The 19,652-nt window shown below is 38.2% G+C and overlaps 1 protein-coding gene across 1 annotated transcript; it reads right to left on the minus strand.

Annotated features, from left to right (window-relative positions):
* Positions 1 to 470: 470 nt before the first annotated feature.
* On the minus strand, positions 471 to 15,755 carry LOC140171463 (matrix metalloproteinase-18-like). Its single transcript, XM_072194734.1, has 9 exons — positions 15,202 to 15,755; positions 12,022 to 12,150; positions 10,970 to 11,170; positions 10,176 to 10,389; positions 6,984 to 7,142; positions 6,392 to 6,514; positions 4,216 to 4,355; positions 3,346 to 3,481; positions 471 to 1,502 (listed from the first exon to the last, which is right to left on the minus strand). The coding sequence occupies exons 1-9, from the start codon at positions 15,310 to 15,312 to the stop codon at positions 1,156 to 1,158; spliced, it is 1,560 nt and encodes a 519-aa protein (XP_072050835.1). The 5' UTR covers positions 15,313 to 15,755; the 3' UTR covers positions 471 to 1,155.
* Positions 15,756 to 19,652: the final 3,897 nt, after the last annotated feature.

A 19,652-nucleotide genomic window follows, 5' to 3' on the forward strand; every position in this document is an offset into this window, starting at 1 on the left:
ACACCATAATATGTTCCACTATTGAACACCGGTGTTCCAAATATCAACGTCAGGTACGTTCCAAGGTGGTGTTCCAAATATAAACGACAGTGTTCAAGGTGATGTTCTATAGGTTTGTTCCACTATTGAACACTGGATGTTCAAATTAAACATAGAACACCGCCTTGAACACTGCCGTTCATATTTGGAACCCCACCTTGACACTGCCATTCATATTACAAAAAAAGGTGTTTAAATGGTGTTCATTCTTTTAACATCAGGCTTCCAAAATTTTACAGTGTACGACACACAATTACCAATACCGTCCAGATGTTACGAAACTGTGTTCCGTTTAAGATAACGTTGTATTTTGGATTTCTGAACTGATTGACATGGGTTGTAGTTGATTGTACTCTATAAAGTACATCTGTTAGGGTCTGTATTCTAGAATGAATAACACATAATAACAGGCCATTTTGTACAAAACATCATTTTATTCCAACTTTATTTTATTAGTATACCTAAAAATCTTGCATGACCTGCATGGCATGTTACATCAATTTAGACTTAATAAAATTTACACCAATTATCAAACAACTATTTATACCGGCCTTTCTCTGTTTTAATTTTCTTACTATTAATATGTATGTACATTGATACTTCCGTGGACATTTCGTTTAAGCATCTAAAGCGAAGGTGAACAAAAGATGCAATATTCAATGCTCCAACTTTCCAAGACAAGAAATAAAGAAAATATTCACCCTTTCCATAAACAGCTAGACACAGCAATATATCTTTATATTAAAGGTGTGTAACCTGATTGACAGCCTCAACGAGATCACCCCCCCCCCCCCCCACTTCACCCCATCAAAATGCAGATTTTGGTGTCAGGTAAAAGCTCATGTTTTTCTCATTTACATATTGAAATTAGGTGTTCCAAATCGGTATATTTCAGAGAAAATATTAAAAAAAACTGTATAATTTGTCTCAACTGTGGTATACCACGTTTGAGCTAATCTCAGCAATTTTGTATGATATCTTCGGAAATACACCGATTTGGAACTCCTAATTTCAATATGTTACTGAGAAAAATAGGATCTCTTATTTGACATTAAGTTTATTACATGATATGATCATGATGATATTGAACCCCGAACGGAACTTTTTCACAACACATTAAAAATGCTGAAAGAAGGCAAAGATGACAAGTGACATGACAAGAGCTAGAGTGTTTGGCAAACATGAAGCCAAACTTCCGCCTGTCCCATCGTCCTCGTCCTCCAAGTTATTCTCGCCGCACCCAAACCACCAATATGCTGTTAGTCGCGGGTAGGACGCATCTACTTCAAATGAGGCATCGTTGTAACGGTAGTAGTTGTCACCGGCAAAGAAGTATGTTCGGCTGTTAGAAAATTGCATGGCTGCGTCAATGCTGTCAACAGGAAGACCCCAGACTGATAAAGGGCGTGGGTAGCCGTTGTCTATTCTACCAGTATAGGTGTTGTATCGGTAGTATTGGTCTCCTGCAGGATAAAATATAAGTAAAATAAAAAAAGAAAAGAAAAAAAAAGCGCAGTGATTTATTGTGCGCTACGCACAGGCACAACGGATCTACAAGCCTCAGTACACTTTACAGGTTGTCGCTGACCACTACGGCCCCACATCATTCCATAGACCATTAAACAACAAATCAGGGACTATGCTGCTTCAAGAGCGCACACCCTAGACATTCCACAAATAACCTTCGCAACCAGCATGACCAGGATCAGCTCCCCGAGTTTCGTACGGGTTACAACGAGACAAATTAGCAGTAAGTTCCTTGTCCAGGGGAATTTCAAGCTAACTCAATCTTTTTTTCCACGAGAGCGTACTAGGCACCGCCAGGGCTCGAACCCGCAACCTCTCGTACCGTAGTCGAACGCCTTAACGATTGAGCAAAATAAGATATTGATAACATTTTGAGTAGGTCCCATGTCATGGAGGAGGGGAGATCACTCTGAATCGGCAAAATTGCTGCGAATCAATCACAGAATTGTTAAATTGTACAGAAGAAGGCAAACCTGCATACAGTATAAACAGTGAACAGAGTGCCCATCCCTCTTTCACTGGCGATTTGGCCAGACTCCTTCATTGCTGTAGGGGGTCGCTACACATCCTCCACAGCGAGTCTGTTACCTTCCCAGCACTTAAGAATTCCGGTACCCATTTATACACTTGGGTATATGAGAAATTGAGGTGAAGCGCCTTACGCAAGGGCACAACACGTATGGCCACGGCGGGGCTCGAACCCAAAATCTCACGATCATGACTGAGGCCTGATAACTCCTCATAGGGCTGCCGTTATAGACTTATTGCGGGAGTGAAGACTATTCAGTCAGAGGCCTGTAATTGTCAATGCCTGATTAACCTGATTTTGTTCCTGCCCAGGTGTACAGTCATTTTCTGCATACAGTATAGGGGCCAGTATACCACATAGAGTTATAAGGGGCGACAAGATGGCTTGGACAAGAGTGGGCATAATCGATGTCGGGATACCTCCCTTGCTCCTGGCTACGCATGGTTCTTCATGTAAAGGAAGAATTCTAATAGTGGTGTCTTAATGTTCATCTTCCACATATCCCCCTTCTCCACCAATCGATGTTGGGATTCAGTGGCGTAGCCAGGGGGAAAAGGGGGCAGCTTCCCCCATGTGAGAGGTCTTGCCCCTCGTGCCCCCCCCTGTGGGAAGCCTTTGTGTAATTTTAGCCCATTTTCATCCATTTTTGACCCATGGAAATGAGCCTTGCCCATCCCCCTTTGGCTCCCCTCTGAAAAAGTCCTGGCTGTATACCACTGGAAACTTGGGAGAACATTCTGGTGATGAGCACATTGTGCATGAACAATTTGCAGGGAAGGGCCAGGGGACCAATGACCGTAGGAACGAGCGGTATCATACACACATTTAGTTTGAAAATGATACACTGCTTAAACAATGTTTAGAAAGTTATGGCAAGAATGTGTTTAGAAACGTTATGTTTAGAATATGGATGTCAGATGTTTAGAAATTAAACACCATCACTGACCAATGTTCAGAAATTTGACACATGATATTTAGCTCTAAACGTGTTTACAAAGTGATGGCAAAATTGTGTTTAGAAAAATGTTTAATCGCTAAACACTGTTTTTGCAGTGAACAGGATGTGTGTAGCGAGAAAGAAAACTTGCCTGTCAATCTTTCGAGTTTGCCCCAAAAGCGTAAGGTAGGCCTAATGTTAGTACTTTCCAAAAGTTCTTGATTTGATCTAGAAACACAAAATGACCTAAATTATTCATAATCATTTTAGAGCTAACTACAGGATTGACCAATTTAAACAAATTGAGGCGTACCTTTTACGAAATAGAGTCGTCCGTTTCCACTCCATACAAAGGCGGCATCAATATCGGCTGGAAGTCCCCACAAACTGATGTCAAGGGGATAACCAGCGTCAGGGGTTGTATCGCTGTATCTATAGTATTGTGCACCCTGAATAAAATTCAAAATGCATACTTTAATTAGTCCAACTATATTAGTATTATTAGCCCTCTCTAAATACATGGGTGTCGACTGCAAACGACAAATTCCAAATTTTCTTTACAAATTCCAAAATTTATGCCCATATTTGGAATCATCATTAAAAATGCATTAAAATGATCACAGATTATCCCAGAATTGGTTCAATGGTTCTTGAGATAGATCTTGATGTTTTGAGAAAAGGGACTTTTTAAATATATGGCCAACACGCAGAGCCTACTGAAACATAATGGAAAGGTTTCTATACAAAAACAAAGCTCTCAAGCAAGCAGTGAATTGTCTCCACACAGTCTATCACTTCCCATTAAAAACACTTTTCGTCACTAGGTTAACAGATAACGCAATAAAATCTTAGGCCTATAGCAAGGCGGATATGGCAAATCTGTTGAAAACTACCTATCCAAGCACAACTTTTGACCAAAATGTAGGTTTTAAAATTCAAAACCTCAAGTGTTCCTTACAATATTTTTCAAATTTTATGTCGTTAATTGTAAAAGCACACTTATATTATCCATATGCTAGCGTCATTAGAATGAGCAATGGCCATTTCTCTTTAAATTGCAAATCTTGTGCAAAAAGTTACTATTTTTGCCTGTTTTGTCATACGGATGGTACCGTTGTAAATTCAATGAATCATGACTTTGCTAAAGAGCGCTTACAAATTGACATGTAAATTACATACATACCTTGAAAAAATATGTCCTGCCATTGCCAGGCCAGTAAAATGATGCGTCGATATCATTTGGTAAATCAGCGAACACTTGACTGATTAGTTGTGGATATCCAGTGGCTACACCGTCGTTCAAAATTTGATAAACCAAATTACCTGCATGAAGTGTATGGTAGATAATCACTTTGTTATCAGAAGTTTCACAATTTTGATTTTACGTTACCATGGTTAGTTGGTTACTGACTAGGCATATGATTGTAAGCCTGCTTCATTTTAAACAAAGAGGGGGCATTGAGGGGAAAAGAGCATTTCAGGGGGGGGGAATCAACAAATTTTGCGCAAAATTACCGCAAAAAGGTGAAACTTTCGTAATTTTGGGTTTTTACTGGGGAACTCAGACACATGACCCGATTTTAAACTAAAACATGACAAAAAATATTCCCGAAATTAGACCAATTTTGGATATTGCTAAAAATGTATTTAAAACAGACACTTTCTTGAGAAAATCGGGACAAAACACCCTTTCGTAAACCAATTTTTTCGGCATTTAAGTTATATCACTATTATAACCCTTATACAGTCCCTCCGTTCCAATATTTTTGTACACATCAGGTATTAGGCCAAGTAAATAAAAAAAACATGTTTCTCATCCCCTCCAGCTTCCTTTTTTGAAGAATTTGCATTTTTCTTTTTATTTTGCAATCTTTCTGCCATAACTTTTCGTAAAGATACTACACTGAAAACGAAAATTAGTAATTTTCCGAAAATAGTTAGTCAAGTGGGTCGAAATAATTAGTCTTCTATTAAAAACGGCAGAGGACTAATTTCATGATATTGTCGACTAATGACGGACTAATTAAAGTTTGGTCATTACGAATGCAGGACAAATGATAATTCTTGACTAATTCGTTCAGTGTTGATTGACTAATGGCGCTTCGTCAATACGAACAGGTTTGACTGATATCACGCACTCGACTAATTGCAAGACTAATTAATTGTCGAAATACTAACTTTGTCCAGACAAAACGGGTTTCCAACTCAACACAGCGGGGCCAGCGGGAAAGTTCTGTGCCAGGCAAAATTTGGAGGTAAGCTTTCGTGATTTTTTTTCTCTAGAATTACACGTAAAAAATCGTTTTAACAAGTACACATGGAACATAAATTAAAGGTGTACATTTTATTATATATTACACTCGCGGTCTTGGCTTTAACTCAGATTTTAGTCCCATTGTTGGAGGTAATTCGAGTCGGCGTGGCTCATGCTGCATATTGTCATGATTATGGGGCTTAAGCTTATGTAAATTATCAGCAGACGACTCGTTCCACGACGGTCGTCTCTTTGACATTGTGAATGTAAGTTTTTATGCAAGTCATCTGCCATTGTCTGTGTTGCCAGGGAATGTAGTTAAAATCTTAAAATTAAATCTGTGGCCATTTTTATAGAAAATAGAAAGCATTGGCATTGCATGATTATGTACATGTTCATGTCAATCATGACATGAATACTACTGTTTTTGGATTTTAATTGAGTTGACGCTTGAGTCTTGAGTTGACGCGCACACCACGACCTTGAAAATGTACGCTCGCGTCAGAGACCATTGCGTATACGCTGCAGGCACTCGTTCACGAATTAAGACTAATTATAATGCCTTTGACTAGTTGATAATTAGTCAAGAGACTAATACAAGACTAATCGATTTTAGTGTATGACTAATTACGGACTAATTAATTTTGTGCTAGACTAATCATTTTCTGGATTAGTCAAATAAGACATAAGCTGGAGGACTAATTAATATTAGTCAATTCAAGAACTAATGACTAGTTATTTCTTAGTCAAATAAGACATAGCAAATGACTATTTTTTTTTAGTCAATTGACCAACTTTCGTTTTCAGTGTAGAGAAGTTGCAACTTCTTATAGCCTTTACAATAGTATTAGAAACATGTGTGAAGTGTTTTGTGATGACCAGACGGGTTGACATCTCCAAACAACAAAATAAAAAGAGCCTCTTCATGTTTTTCAGCTTCTAATCTTTACGCTATAAAAAGGATAAAAAGCGTCTAAATAGGCCAATTTAGGGCATTTTTTCAATAAAAAATAAAAAGCCCCTCTTCCTTCTATTTTTCCAAAACCTGGACGAGAAACATGTTTTATTTTTTACTTTGCCTTATGTATATAGAAATATGACTTACCAATAAAAGCAAATGTTCGGCCATCGCCAGTTCTGGCTATTGTGTCAAGTTGACCCGGACATGGACTATTCGGGTCAACAGTAAATGGTCTCATCGTTGGATCAGCTGCGCCAGTGTTTTCACCTGTAAGCAACAGAATATTGCATGATTGATACACTTGCCTCCAAAGAAGTTTTCACAGAAATACCACCAGAAATACGCCAAGTGCTGTAAATACCACTTAATAATGTGAAATTTGACATTTGAACTGACCTTGACATAGGCCTATCTATATACACACATGCTATTGTTGTATGATTATTTATTATAAGTATAATGAATGGTCTGGTGGCCAACTGGCCAACCCACATGAACACTTTCATAGACCATTCCTATGATGACACTGACGTTGATATGATGGGGTGAACATCGATATACATTAACGAAAGCGAGGACATGAAGGGTACATGCTGATATCGAAAGTGAGGCCAAGAAGTGGTGAAATCAATGTTTACCCTATCACCAGGAAAGTGCCACAGGAATAACAGTCGCCGTTAGCTTGTTTCGAGTTAATAAATAATTTACAAATAAATCATCTCAGAAAAATACTTACCATACAAATATTGAATGCCGTTAATATCATCTTCAGGAAGTACAAAGTTGGGGATATATCCTCTGTAGAAGGCATACATTAGGGCGTTTGGGTCATCGGAATGGCCCAATCCGAGACTATGGCCGAATTCGTGTGCCGCCACCTGGAACAAGTCGATTCCTAAGGGGAAAATATTAATATACGAAGAAGATGCATGTTACGCGTATAAAGGAGGTAAGATGAGATAAGAAAGCTAAGGCAAAAACAAAACAAAACAAAAACAAACAAAAACAAAATAAGATAAACAAAAAAATCAAGGGTCGCATTTTATTTTCATATTTGAAATTTCCTGTGTATAACAAGTTGTACTGCAAAAGTCTTAAATAACCATATACAGAGTCTGACAACCGTATAAATCATTGTTTAGCGCGGTATTTTGAAAACTCAGCACCAAAAGGCCCCCTTTACCGGTAGGCCCGTCAGCTCCCAAAGAACTCAGCTCACTACCTCAAAATTCCAGGGAGCATACCCACCAACATTTTATGAAGTTCCCCCGGAAGTGTATTGAGTTGTGTATTCGGTTGTAGCCCTACTATAGGGCCTTTTAAACACACTATATCCGAGAACCGCTAAAACCCACTAATCGCTCCACCGGGAAGGGAATAGCAGTCACAGGGCAGGGTTTAGCTTTTCGGAGAAAGATTTTTCAGAAGTTGGATGATCTTCAAAGCAACAATCCTCAAGCTTTCTGGAACATTTATAATGATCTATGCGTCTCTAAGAAAAACATGTCCAATCCTATTTCACCTAAAAAATGGTGGGACCATTTTCTTACTCTAATGAATAGGAATATTTCGCATAATGATGTTAATTTTGAGAAGCACATTGATGATTTTGTGTCCAATTTAAATGTTAATGAAATTAATTCACTTGATTTTGTAATCTCTCCATCTGAGATCATTCAGGCGGCTAAACACTTAAAAAGTGGTAAGGCTGCTGGTATCGATGGCATTAGACCTGATATGATCAAAGAAGGAATTGATATATTTGCTCCTGCTTTAGCAAATTTGTTTAATTTAATCTTCCAGGAAGGGAACTTTCCTTCCCAATGGAGAACTAGTTCGCTCACTGTTATTCATAAAAGGAGATAAAAATACTCCTAGTAATTATCGTGGTATTGCTGTTTCTAGTAATCTGTGTAAATTATTTTGTATTGTACTTTATAATCGTTTATATACCTTTGTTACTAACAACTCTGTTATTCCAAAACAGCAAATTGGTTTTCAAAGAGGCTCACGTACAAGTGATCATATTTTAGTTCTTAAGTCTCTGATTGATAAATATATTAATCGTGCTGGTAAGTCTTATCTTTATGTTTGCTTCATTGACTTTTCTAAAGCGTTTGATACAGTATGGAGAAATGCACTTTTATATAAATTAGTCCATGTTGGAATTGGTGGCAAATTCTTAAATATCATTAAAGATATGTATAATTCAGTATCTTTTGCCATTAAGTGTGATGATAAGATTACAGATTCATTTCAAACTAGTGTTGGTGTAAAACAAGGTTGTGTTCTTAGCCCGGTATTTTTTAATATATTTCTTCATGATCTTCCGCATATTTTTGATACAAGCTGTGATCCAGTTACTTTAAATAATTCTTTCTTGAGCTGTCTTATGTATGCTGATGATTTAATTCTTATTTCTGAAAGTGCTAAAGGATAACAATGTGCTATTGATAAATTGTATGATTATTGTAATAAGTGGAAGTTGATAGTCAATATTCGTAAATCAAATGTTATGATCTTTAATAAGAGTGGTCGCATGCTGAAGAATTATACTTTTAAATATGGTGATGTTACATTAGACTTAACGAATGAATATTGTTATCTAGGTATCATTTTTGTTCCATCTGGCTCTTTCACTAAAGCTATGAACCAGTTGAAAGATAAGGCCAATAAGGCGTATTTCAAAATAAGAGATAATTTGTATAGTTCATCTGTTGCTTGTAGCCTAAAATTGTTCACTACTCTTATTCAGCCCATTTTGAATTATTGTTCTGAGGTTTGGATGCCCTATTTGCTTAAGAATTTAAATGATTCTAATATTACATCTATTTGTGATAAATTGCCTGGTGAATCTTTACATGTGAAGGTTGGTAAATTAATTCTTGGTGTTAATAAAAGAACCACTAACAATGCAGTAAGAAGTGAATTAGGTTGCTTTCCAATGTTACTTTTTATGATGAATTTATCTGTTAAATATTGGTGGTCTTTAAATAATCATTGTTTACATGGTAATAATTCCCTAGCCATTGATGCTCTTTTGGACAATAGAATATTATGTGATACTGGTTTATTCTCATGGTCTTCTGGTATTAAGAGAATTCTTGCTAGTAGGCCTATAGATAGATTAGATATTTGGGATAAACCAAACATATTAACTAAGCACACTTTTCATGTTAATATTCTTTCCAATCTTCAATCCAATTATGAAGTTCAATGTTTAGATTTTATGTGTCAACATCAGCCTAAACTTCGTTCTTATTGTTTGTTCAAAACAAATTTTCATTGTGAGAATTATGTTCTTATGTTTCATCGCGCATTTAGATCAAATTTCAGTAGATTAAGACTCAGTGCTCACTCTTTGATGATTGAAAAGGGGCGTCATTTAATACCTAAACTAGATCCTCATAAGAGAATTTGTCATCTATGTACTTTAAATATGATTGAGGATGAATTTCATGTTATTATTAAATGCCCATTTTATGATACTTTGCGTAGAGATATGTTGAAAATTTTAACTGATATGTATGATAACTTTGATAATCTGACTGACGATGTTAAATTTATAAAATAATGGGTGTCACAGATTTTGATACTAAAACCTGTTCTTACTTTTGTAAACTCTGCTTTTGAAGCACGTAGTAACCTAGATGTTTAATAGTTTAGTTTTATAATTTACTTATTCTCTTTTATATTTTCTATATGTGTATCTATTGTATAACTTGACTGTACCTATTTGTTTGGTGATGTCAATAAAATAACTTGAACTTGAACAGTTCTCTGGATATATCCTGGTTTTATGATAGGCCTATAGCATGGTTTTGGATCACCACTATACTAGTAGTAGGGCTATTCGGTTGTTCCCTCTATTAATTATTTCAAAATCAAAAGGACCGTATGCCGTTAAACATGTTAAAGTTAAACTCACCGGCATCTGTATTTTGTGTGAACCCCTCATCATCATCAAAATGTGCGTCACCACCGATTGGATTTGTCGTTGGAAAGTACGCATGCGCTAAAACAGAACCTGGTCCATCAAATGGGTTGCCATCTCCGTGTGCGCCGGTGTTGAAGTCTATGATAAAATCAGCATCGGCAGCAGTCGATTCCGTGAAGGTTAAGCCAGACACATCAGACCAAAGCTGGGAGAGAAAGAAGAATCATGTCACTGAAATGCTTCAGTTTTTACAACATGTAACAGAGGTGTCCTGAAGCCCCGGCGGTCGGCAAAAAACACCGGGGGGGGCACTTAACACAAATGACCATACGGGTAGACCCCTTTTGGATTTCGCAGCTCCGAAACACCCCCTATAATTGACCAAAATAGAGCTCCGAAAGACCCTTGATTTTGATAATTTCAGCTCTAAAAGACCCAAAATTGCTCATTCCTCATATTTCTGGTTTTTGCAGGCGATTTTCAACCAAAAATCCAAGAAAGACCCTTGATTTTGACTGTTCGCAGCTCCAAAAGTCCCCATTTTACTTGTTCGCAGCTCCAAAAGACCCCTTTACCGGTACGCCGTCAGCTCCCAAAGACCCACCACGGCCCACGAATCGCGAAATACACTACCCCGCCCACCTTTTTTGGGCGGGCGGTGGACTTTATCGCGGTCAATCTTTCTTGGACGATCAGAGTATCCCGCAGAGTATGCGCATGAGTAATAGTTAGTAACCATGGTAACTAAGAAAAACAGGTTCTATTCGTCGGACTAGTTCATATACCTTGAGCGAATCTGCCATGATCCTATTGATATCCGCTTCTGGTAGATCTGTACTGTAGCTATTTATTCTCCACGTAATATCCGTTACGTCCCATCTTGCCATAGCTGCGTAACGTTTCCTACGAGCTGCGTTTGAGAAGCCCATGTTATCTGGCATACCACAACGAGGCATGTTCATCATATCCATAGTTTCATTATTAAGCTTACCTGAAATAGGAAAATTCAATAAAATAATAGGCTTGAGGTTCATCAACACGTCATCGTCATTATCGTCACCATTCCCTACTCTTCATCATCATCATCATTTATAATCATCTTTCATCGTCATCGTCAGTCACTATCCTCCTCCTCCTCCTCCTCCTCCATCATCATCCTCTTCCTCCTCCAGTCCTCCATTCTCATCATCCTCCTCCTCCTCCACCATCCTCCTCCATCATTCTCAATATCCTCCTCCTCCATCTCCATCCTCATTATCCTTCTCGATCCTCCATCCTCCTCATCATCATCCATCCTCATCCTCTTCCTCCATTCTCCTCCTCCATCCTCCTCCATCTCCTCCTCCATCCTCCTCCTCTTCCTCCATCCTCCTCCATTCTCATCATCATCACCATCATCATCATCATCATCATCATCATCCATCCTCCTCCTCCAGTCCTCCTCCCCTCCTCCTCCATCCTCATCATCCTCCTCATCATCATCATCCTCCATCCTCATCCTCCATCCTCCTCCTCCTCCTCCAGCTTCCTCCTCTCATCCTCATCATCATCCATCCTCATCATCATCCTCTTTCCTCCATCATCATCATCCTCCTCCATCCTCACCATCATCCTCTTCCTCCATCCTCATCCTCCTCCTCCTCCATCCTCATCGTCATCCTCCTCCGCCATCCTCCTCATCCTCCTCACCCTCTATCCTCCTCATCATCATCATCACCATTCTCCATCCTCATCATGATCTTTGTCATCATCATCGTCACCATCCTCCGCCTCCACCTCGTCTCGTCATAGTCATCATTGGTGTCAATATCAACATAAATAGGTATAATGATGATACCTTACCCGTAACAGTGATGTTTGCCATGCTTTGAAAGGAAGATATGGCTGCAACCATGTCATCTTCAGTCATCATTTGTCCTGTCTGCATGTTAGGTGTTCCCATGTGATTAAAACGTTGCAGATACGTCTGAAATACGATCAAATGAATACTTAGACGGGTATATACCAACATATTTCAATTCTTCTTGTACTTTCTGAACTTCTGTGAAAAGCTATGTTCGACCAAAATGAACTTTTTTGAATTAATTGACTTTTGAGCCATTCCATGTCAACTCCAGGGATGTGCACCGCAGCACCTCTTCAATTTTTTTTTTTTTCTTTTTCTGTGTGGTGGTAGATATTGATGAGAAAGTAAAATGCTGACAATTTGAGCTTCATACTCCATTTCGTTTTCTCGTGGCATTAATTTGAAATTTAGGGGGTTAGCGTAAAAAATGTGTCGATTTACGATTTAAAAATCGTTACGCATAAAATGCAGTAAAATATATCCACAGCAAATAGCAATGGCCGCTAATTAGTGTATTGCATTTCAAGTTAGTGTATTAAAAACAAAACCTGGGTTTTACCTGAAAACAAATCGAATTTTATGGTAATAGCAACATCATATGGCATGTATGGGTATACTAGAGCATGCGCAAATCGTAATAATGTGTAGAATAGAAACTTGGTGGTATCTCTTCGTCATATGATAGTCGTATGGTGTAAATGGTATGCTTAGCCTGAGTCGCCCGGCCTATCTCGAACAAAATCGCCATGCGTAGCTATATTGAAAAACGAGAGGATTCGCCGTACTATCACGGCAATTTTTGACACGAAGATATAGGGATGATGACGCTGTGTGATATCAATAGACTATTCCTATTAAGTTTTTCAATTTAATTGATGATAGTAGTGGTGGGTTAATGAATCCTGATGCTTCAAATTTCTTAGGGAAAAGGCTATTTGATGCAGTATGATCTCCTGAGCATTTTGACACCATTTTCATCCAAATCAGCCAAAAAATGAGTTGGTGCCGGCCAAAACAAGTATTTGGACAGGGGGGTCTGTGGGGGGTCTGAAAATCAATATTTTTTACAATAATCATTATTATATGCCTAATTCTGTTAAAGTTGATTTGTATGTAATTGATGTCTAGAATTCCATTTATGAAAGTTGCATCAAAATTGGAGTTGTCGTTTTCTTAAAATGGCTGTTTTACGTCCAAATATGGATGTGAAGGCGCTTTGCATAAAACATGCAAACCCCTGATGCAAACGATCTTTCAAACGGAAATTTAAATGATGTATGTATGAAGATAATCATAGTTAGTACCTGCTCAAGAAATTTGAGCGGTTTACATAGTGCGTTTCAATGGAAGGCTTCCTGAGAATACGAAAAATGGTACCACGGTCAAACTTCTTGAGGATATGCCACATGTGATTATATTCAAAGTGGCATCATTAAAATTTCTTGTGAAAAAAATGTGCACATCCATATTTGGACGTAAAACAGCCATTTTAAGAAAACGACAACTCCAATTTTTATGCAACTTTCATAAATGGAATTCTAGACATCAATTACATACAAATCAGCACCAACTTTAACAGATTAGGCATATAATAATGAATAATGATTATTGTTGAAAATATTGATTTTCAGACCCCCTGTCCAAATACTTGTTTTGGCCGGCACCAACTCATTTTTTGGCCGATTTGGATGAAAATGGTGTCAAAATGCTCAGGAGATCATACTGCATCAAATAAACCTGATCCCTAAGAAATATGAAACATCACCCTTTTTAAAAGGCTGTTTAACCTACCCCTAATGATAGGTTATGAATCGTGGTCTTTTCCAAAAGGGAGTTTTTATTGCGTGTGAATAAATCATTAAAATGGACTTTCAGCAACTATATATGAATTGAATGTACGCAATGAATAGGCTACTAACACGGAAGTAAAATACATATTTACAATCAATGGCCTTACCATTAGCCGCCTTGGCACAATAGGATTGCGATGTTCAGTTTGGGTAAAGCCTTTTGAAATGGCATCACTATAATTGGCTATAATATATACAGATTGATAATCCGAAGCGGCATCAATCCGAAAACCCAAAAGCTAAAATTAAAAACCCTAATCCTTAACCTAACCCTAAACATGACCCTGGCTACTCGCATTTGCTGTAAAATTTGGGCTATCGAGCCGGAAACATTTTTTCATGAGCCATCCCATTTGCAAAAGCATGGAGGATCAGCCACTGATTATTAACAAAAGAAGAAGAACATATAACCCCAAGATCAACTGAGATCCATACCGATCTCAGGCAAGGGTAAACACTAATACAAACAGCAAATATACACATAAACAATGAGGAAATACATCATGGCGGTGAGAAAAAAGTTATATGACTTCTTGGACATTCCACTTTGGCTCATGTCTTGAGTTGAAGATTGTGTAAGATGACATGAGAACAGATTTGGTAATTTGGTCTTTCAATACCTTGAATTTTTTTTGGGTGTTAAGTTGTTTTGACAAACGAGTCAGCCTATTTTTGTTGTCGGTGTCAATCAAGCCTCTAGATTGAGCTTTATTTTGCTATTTCAGTATTGAAAGTTAATTGGTAGATTATGAATGGTGGTCTTCCAAAATGGGATAGTTACTGTTTGTGAATAAATAATTAAAACATGTTTCAACAATTGGAATGTACACAATGGAATAATTTAATAAATTACATCTAATACACGGAAGTAAAATACAATTTACAAGACTCCCAAGATTTTTAAGGAAATTGTCCCAGGACCCACTCGGATTATGCGCATTTGCCGTAAAATTTGGGTGATCGAAGCCAGCCGGAAACATTTCCATGAGCCACCCGCAAGTTTCAAAAACATGGATCCGACTCGGATCACAAATGAATACCAACATGTACAGATCTCGATCATGTCAGAAATTAATATTTTGTTCTGGGTCTGATTATTCGGACCGTAGTACAGATCATACTTCTATCAAAAAGGCCTTTTCTTCTGGATGATGAATCCGGTTTAATTTGCTATTTGAGTTTTAAAATCTAATAAATAGATACGAACCGTGGTCATTTTTTTCGAGTTTGTCATTAGATTAAAACAGACTTCAACAACTACAAATGTACATAATACAAGGAAGTAAAAATACATAATTTAAAATCATCTCAATTCACTTACCATGGCATCATCTGCATCCAGAACACTTCGAGGGAACGACGGCATTCCATGCACTAAAAGAACACACCATAGAAGGCTGAGTATCAGCCCTAAATTACTCGATCCTTGCATCTTGAAGTTCAACTCCACACCACTGAGATAACTAACTGATGGAGGAGGAAGTGATGTTGCAGTTAATTCACCTGACTTGATTATGCTGAACTGAAGAAAAGACGGTGTATAAATAGTGCTGTTTCTATACGCTTCATCAGATGTTCTGTAGATCCTCGGCGCGGGGTGCCACTACATTATCACACGAGTGTTATTGACTTGGATTTAGTACGTGATTGTGAAAAGTATGTGAAGTTCAACTTTCCTGGTTGGTTTTTGCCAGTAATAACAGACTTTTCAGTGGATGCAGAATATTCGATGTAACACATCTATTTAATCTATTCCCATTCTTTTTTCCAGCAATGATTAAGTTCTAACAAATTTTTGATAAGATTCCAACAATTTGAGACCAAAATTGGAGCATTATGTCAGCCCTTTGGATCTTCCAATTTAACTTTTGACCTTTTGGCTTATAACTCCGGAACGATAAGTCGACGTTAGGTCAAACTGGTGCATTTTCTGAATCCGGATGGTCTGAGGAACATCTTGGTGTGAGTTTACAAAAAAGGAGCAGTTTTGAATTTTGACCCCTGTATAAACGTTGACCTAGAAACTCTTTAATTGCCCGGCCCATTGGTAACATTAACAATTCTACACCCCATATATCTCATTTTGTACCATCTGTAGAATAATAAAAACACCTTAACTGACAAACTTGACCATCTTGTCTGATAAAACAATAGTTAGCAGCCGGACTAAACTAGCTACATCGGGTACATGTATTTATGGCGTACGCAACATTTATTTTTCGGGAGGGGTGAGGGGCAGGGTGTCCCATATCCCCAAATGTATATGAAAATGAAATACATCAATGTTAAAAACCTCCCGAGAAAATGATAATTGTCATCCCCCGTGAGATGGTCATTATTATTCCACAACAGTAACTGTTTCCTTGAGCTGAGTAAATTCACAATTGAATATTTGCATTAAATGTATTTCCTGGTTTGCTAGATTTTCGTCATTCGTACATACGTACATTCATGCGGGCTTTATGACGTCGAGCTACATCGGGCATGACGTAGGCCTACTTCAAATATGAATTATAACCCGGAAAGTTTCCAAAGGCGCAATCAACTGATACAAATTATGCAAAATATTTTTTATTGCAATATAGGCCTATTTATTAGTAGATAATTTTTGAAAACGGGTTTGCGAATATTTTTGTTCATAATAACAAAAATCAACTTTGCTGATGAAAAGCTTACAAATAAATGACGCATTCTTCAAACCGATGTATTTTTACAAATAAAAAAGACTTCCAAATGTAATCGAGTATTCCCCCCCCCCCCTGTTACGTTTATAGGACGTCATCGTTCTTTTGGTTTGTTCCCTTGGGGTTTAGATCATCGTTTCTTAGATTTGGCCATTCCATTTAAAATCCACACTCCCCCTTTGAAAGATTTCGGAAATCAACAGGAAGAATATAATTATAACCACGTTAGGCAGCTCCATTTGAGTTTCATACACCCTTTGAGAATGATATCTTCCACTGAGGGAGGATGAGTTTCAAATTGAGTTGCTAATGTGTTCATTCCATTTCACACTCCCGCTGTGGAAGATATTTCCAAAATCTTCCACAGGGATAGTGTGGATTTTGAATGGAATAGCCCATACATAGAAAAAAACCCAATTCAATTAAAAGGTACAAGAAAATTGAAGGTGATTAACTTATTATATTTTGGGAGAACGTGTTGTTTTGGGACAAAATCAAATCCTGAGTAAATCGTCGCTGATTGGCGTTTGAAGATTTGGGGGCAAACAGTTCTAAAAGTTTTAAAAGGTTCTAAAATAACACGTCAACATTTATTAATACACGTAGTTTTCGAAAATAACGTTATATAAATAAACATAATTTTTCACCAAGTTCGCCGTCGCAAGTAATAAAGGAGGCAAGTTGAAAGTGATCCCGCCTGGGAATTGAACCCATAACCTCAGGTTTGCGAGACCTGTGCTTTAACCACTCGGCCACGTATACCCCAAAATCAAAAGTTGATATTTTACGATTCAGTTGTGCCTGTTACATTGTGTGCTTTGTTTTGCTTTTATTCAGTATCGAAGTTACGTAATGTTACTATGTCAACGGGATCACGCGCTAGAGTAATGAACCACGATCGAAATGATCACCACATAAAGTATATGGCACTCGAAGGCATACCAAAGTAGCGTGATCCGGTAACCAAGAGATTACGTAACCACTTCGATGCTGATATTCAGCATCGAAGTGGTTACGGTTCGTTGTCTGTGTGGCAGGTCACATGGGAAAAAGTAAACACGGAACAAGGGCACACGCCACAAGGGAACAGCCTATGGATACGAGGCCTTAGTGATTGGCCCGTGGTGCTTGTGTGCAATACAACGATCAACTTTTGATTTGGGGGTTTCAGGGTTTGGAGGCGCATATCTTGGTCAATTCTTGTTCAATTTTCACGAACAGGGTGTCAAATGAGAAAGCAAAGTCCAATTAACAATATGTATATTTCTGATCAGGATTTTGAACAGCAAGGATAAGTAACTGACGAGTTTCTTTTTGTGCCTGGTGTACATTATATCAGTAGCATTCAAAATTAATTCAGATCTTGATTTCCATGCTCTTTTTACGAAGTATTTGCAGAATTTATCAAAGGTATGATAGACATCTTCATACTTAAATTATCAAACAAATTTACACTCTCAAGGGTCATATTATAGGCCTACTTTATATCTAAGTTACCAGAAATGAATAATTCCCAAATATCGATTCCATTTAAGGGTAGACGAGGTATTGTTGGTCGAAGCAACCTAAAAAACGATTTTCAATTAATAACCTTAAATTGATTAACTCTTTCTCAAGTTTACTGTATTCATCATCCCTAATTGTGTTGAGTGAATGACATGTGAAAGTGTTTTACATCCGCACGATCAATATTACATAATTTACAAATACCATCATTGTCTGGTGTCCATTTACAAATTTTACTGTGAAATGCACTTGTAATCTACCAGTTTTGAAAGTGGGAATAGGTTTTAAAAGTGGTAAGCAAGTTTGAATCAGGCCCCCCTGGTGCCAGGGTAGCCAGCTTTCTTGGTCAGGGGGGGGGGGCAAAATAAAATTTTGGGGGCACAGACGAAAAAAAAATTGCAGTTGCATCATACAATACATAGAGACTGTATGTCTTCGAGCTTCCGAAAAGGGCCTTATTGGGATGATGTGCGCGCGTAGCGCAAAAAAAATGGTATTTTACACTATTTTCGCCCATTATCCGGCTAAAAAAAGATCTTTATCGTTACAATGTGCGCGCGTAGCGCGGAAATTTTTTTTATTTTACACTATTTTGGCCCTGAATTTTTGCTAGAAAAGGGCTCCTTGCCCTTTTCTTTTCCTTTGCCCTCCTGATTTTCTCTTTCATTTTTTGTCAGAGGGGCACTTTTTCTTTCATTTTTTGTCAGGGGGGCACTCTGCCCCCCCTGCCCCCCCGCTGGCTACGCTACTGCCTGGTGCCAAATGTCATAAACATACACAAAGAAACAATGTGTGTTCAATCAATCGAATCATTCAGTCACCGACTAGTCGTGAGTGGCGGTCGGGAAGTGACTACGGTACGAGCACGTGAAGGTACAACAGAGGCAAGACCTATTGCGCTAAGAAGGTTAAGGATAGTGACGAGGGCGGCAACAGCTAGACGTTTGAATGTGCATACCGCCGTGTCACTGCACATGAGCCTACCTGTTGTGTCGAAGCACCCAAGCTATCCTGAGCTTTCCAGCAGCATAAGGTCGAACCAAAGTTATACCGAATAGTAACATTATCCCATTATGGTTCGTTGTACTGGCTTGACCGGTTAACGGACTGGGGAATAATTTACTATTCACAAGACTTGGCAGTTTGCTATAAGGGAACCGACGACTCGGACTAGTGCGAGCTAGTATAAAACCGATACGCGCCTTACATGGCTGCCACAGGGCTACGCTGAAACACAAGTCTTCAAGAAGTCACTTCAGATTGACCAACCAGAGTGGGTCGGCTTATACAGCGACCAAAAGTTACCCAGTTCCTGTTCTTTTGAACAGATTTTTGCAACCAGAGGGACAAGCTTTTAGCAATGACCCTGCTCCTACGAGAGCGAACCTAACGAACGAACGAACGAACGAATGTGTGTTCATTAGACAACCAGGTATCCACGCAGGTTTTTTTTTGTATGGGGGCATTCAAACTTTCTGAGTACGTACCACTTTAAGAGCCATATTTTTAAGCTCCTCCCATTTTCAAAAAATTAGTACATTGCAAGCCTTTCAGCTGTGACGAATGCCAATTGCTGACGAAA

This window comes from Amphiura filiformis, chromosome 15 (genome assembly GCF_039555335.1).
Source record: "Amphiura filiformis chromosome 15, Afil_fr2py, whole genome shotgun sequence".
Classification (NCBI taxonomy): domain Eukaryota; kingdom Metazoa; phylum Echinodermata; class Ophiuroidea; order Amphilepidida; family Amphiuridae; genus Amphiura; species Amphiura filiformis.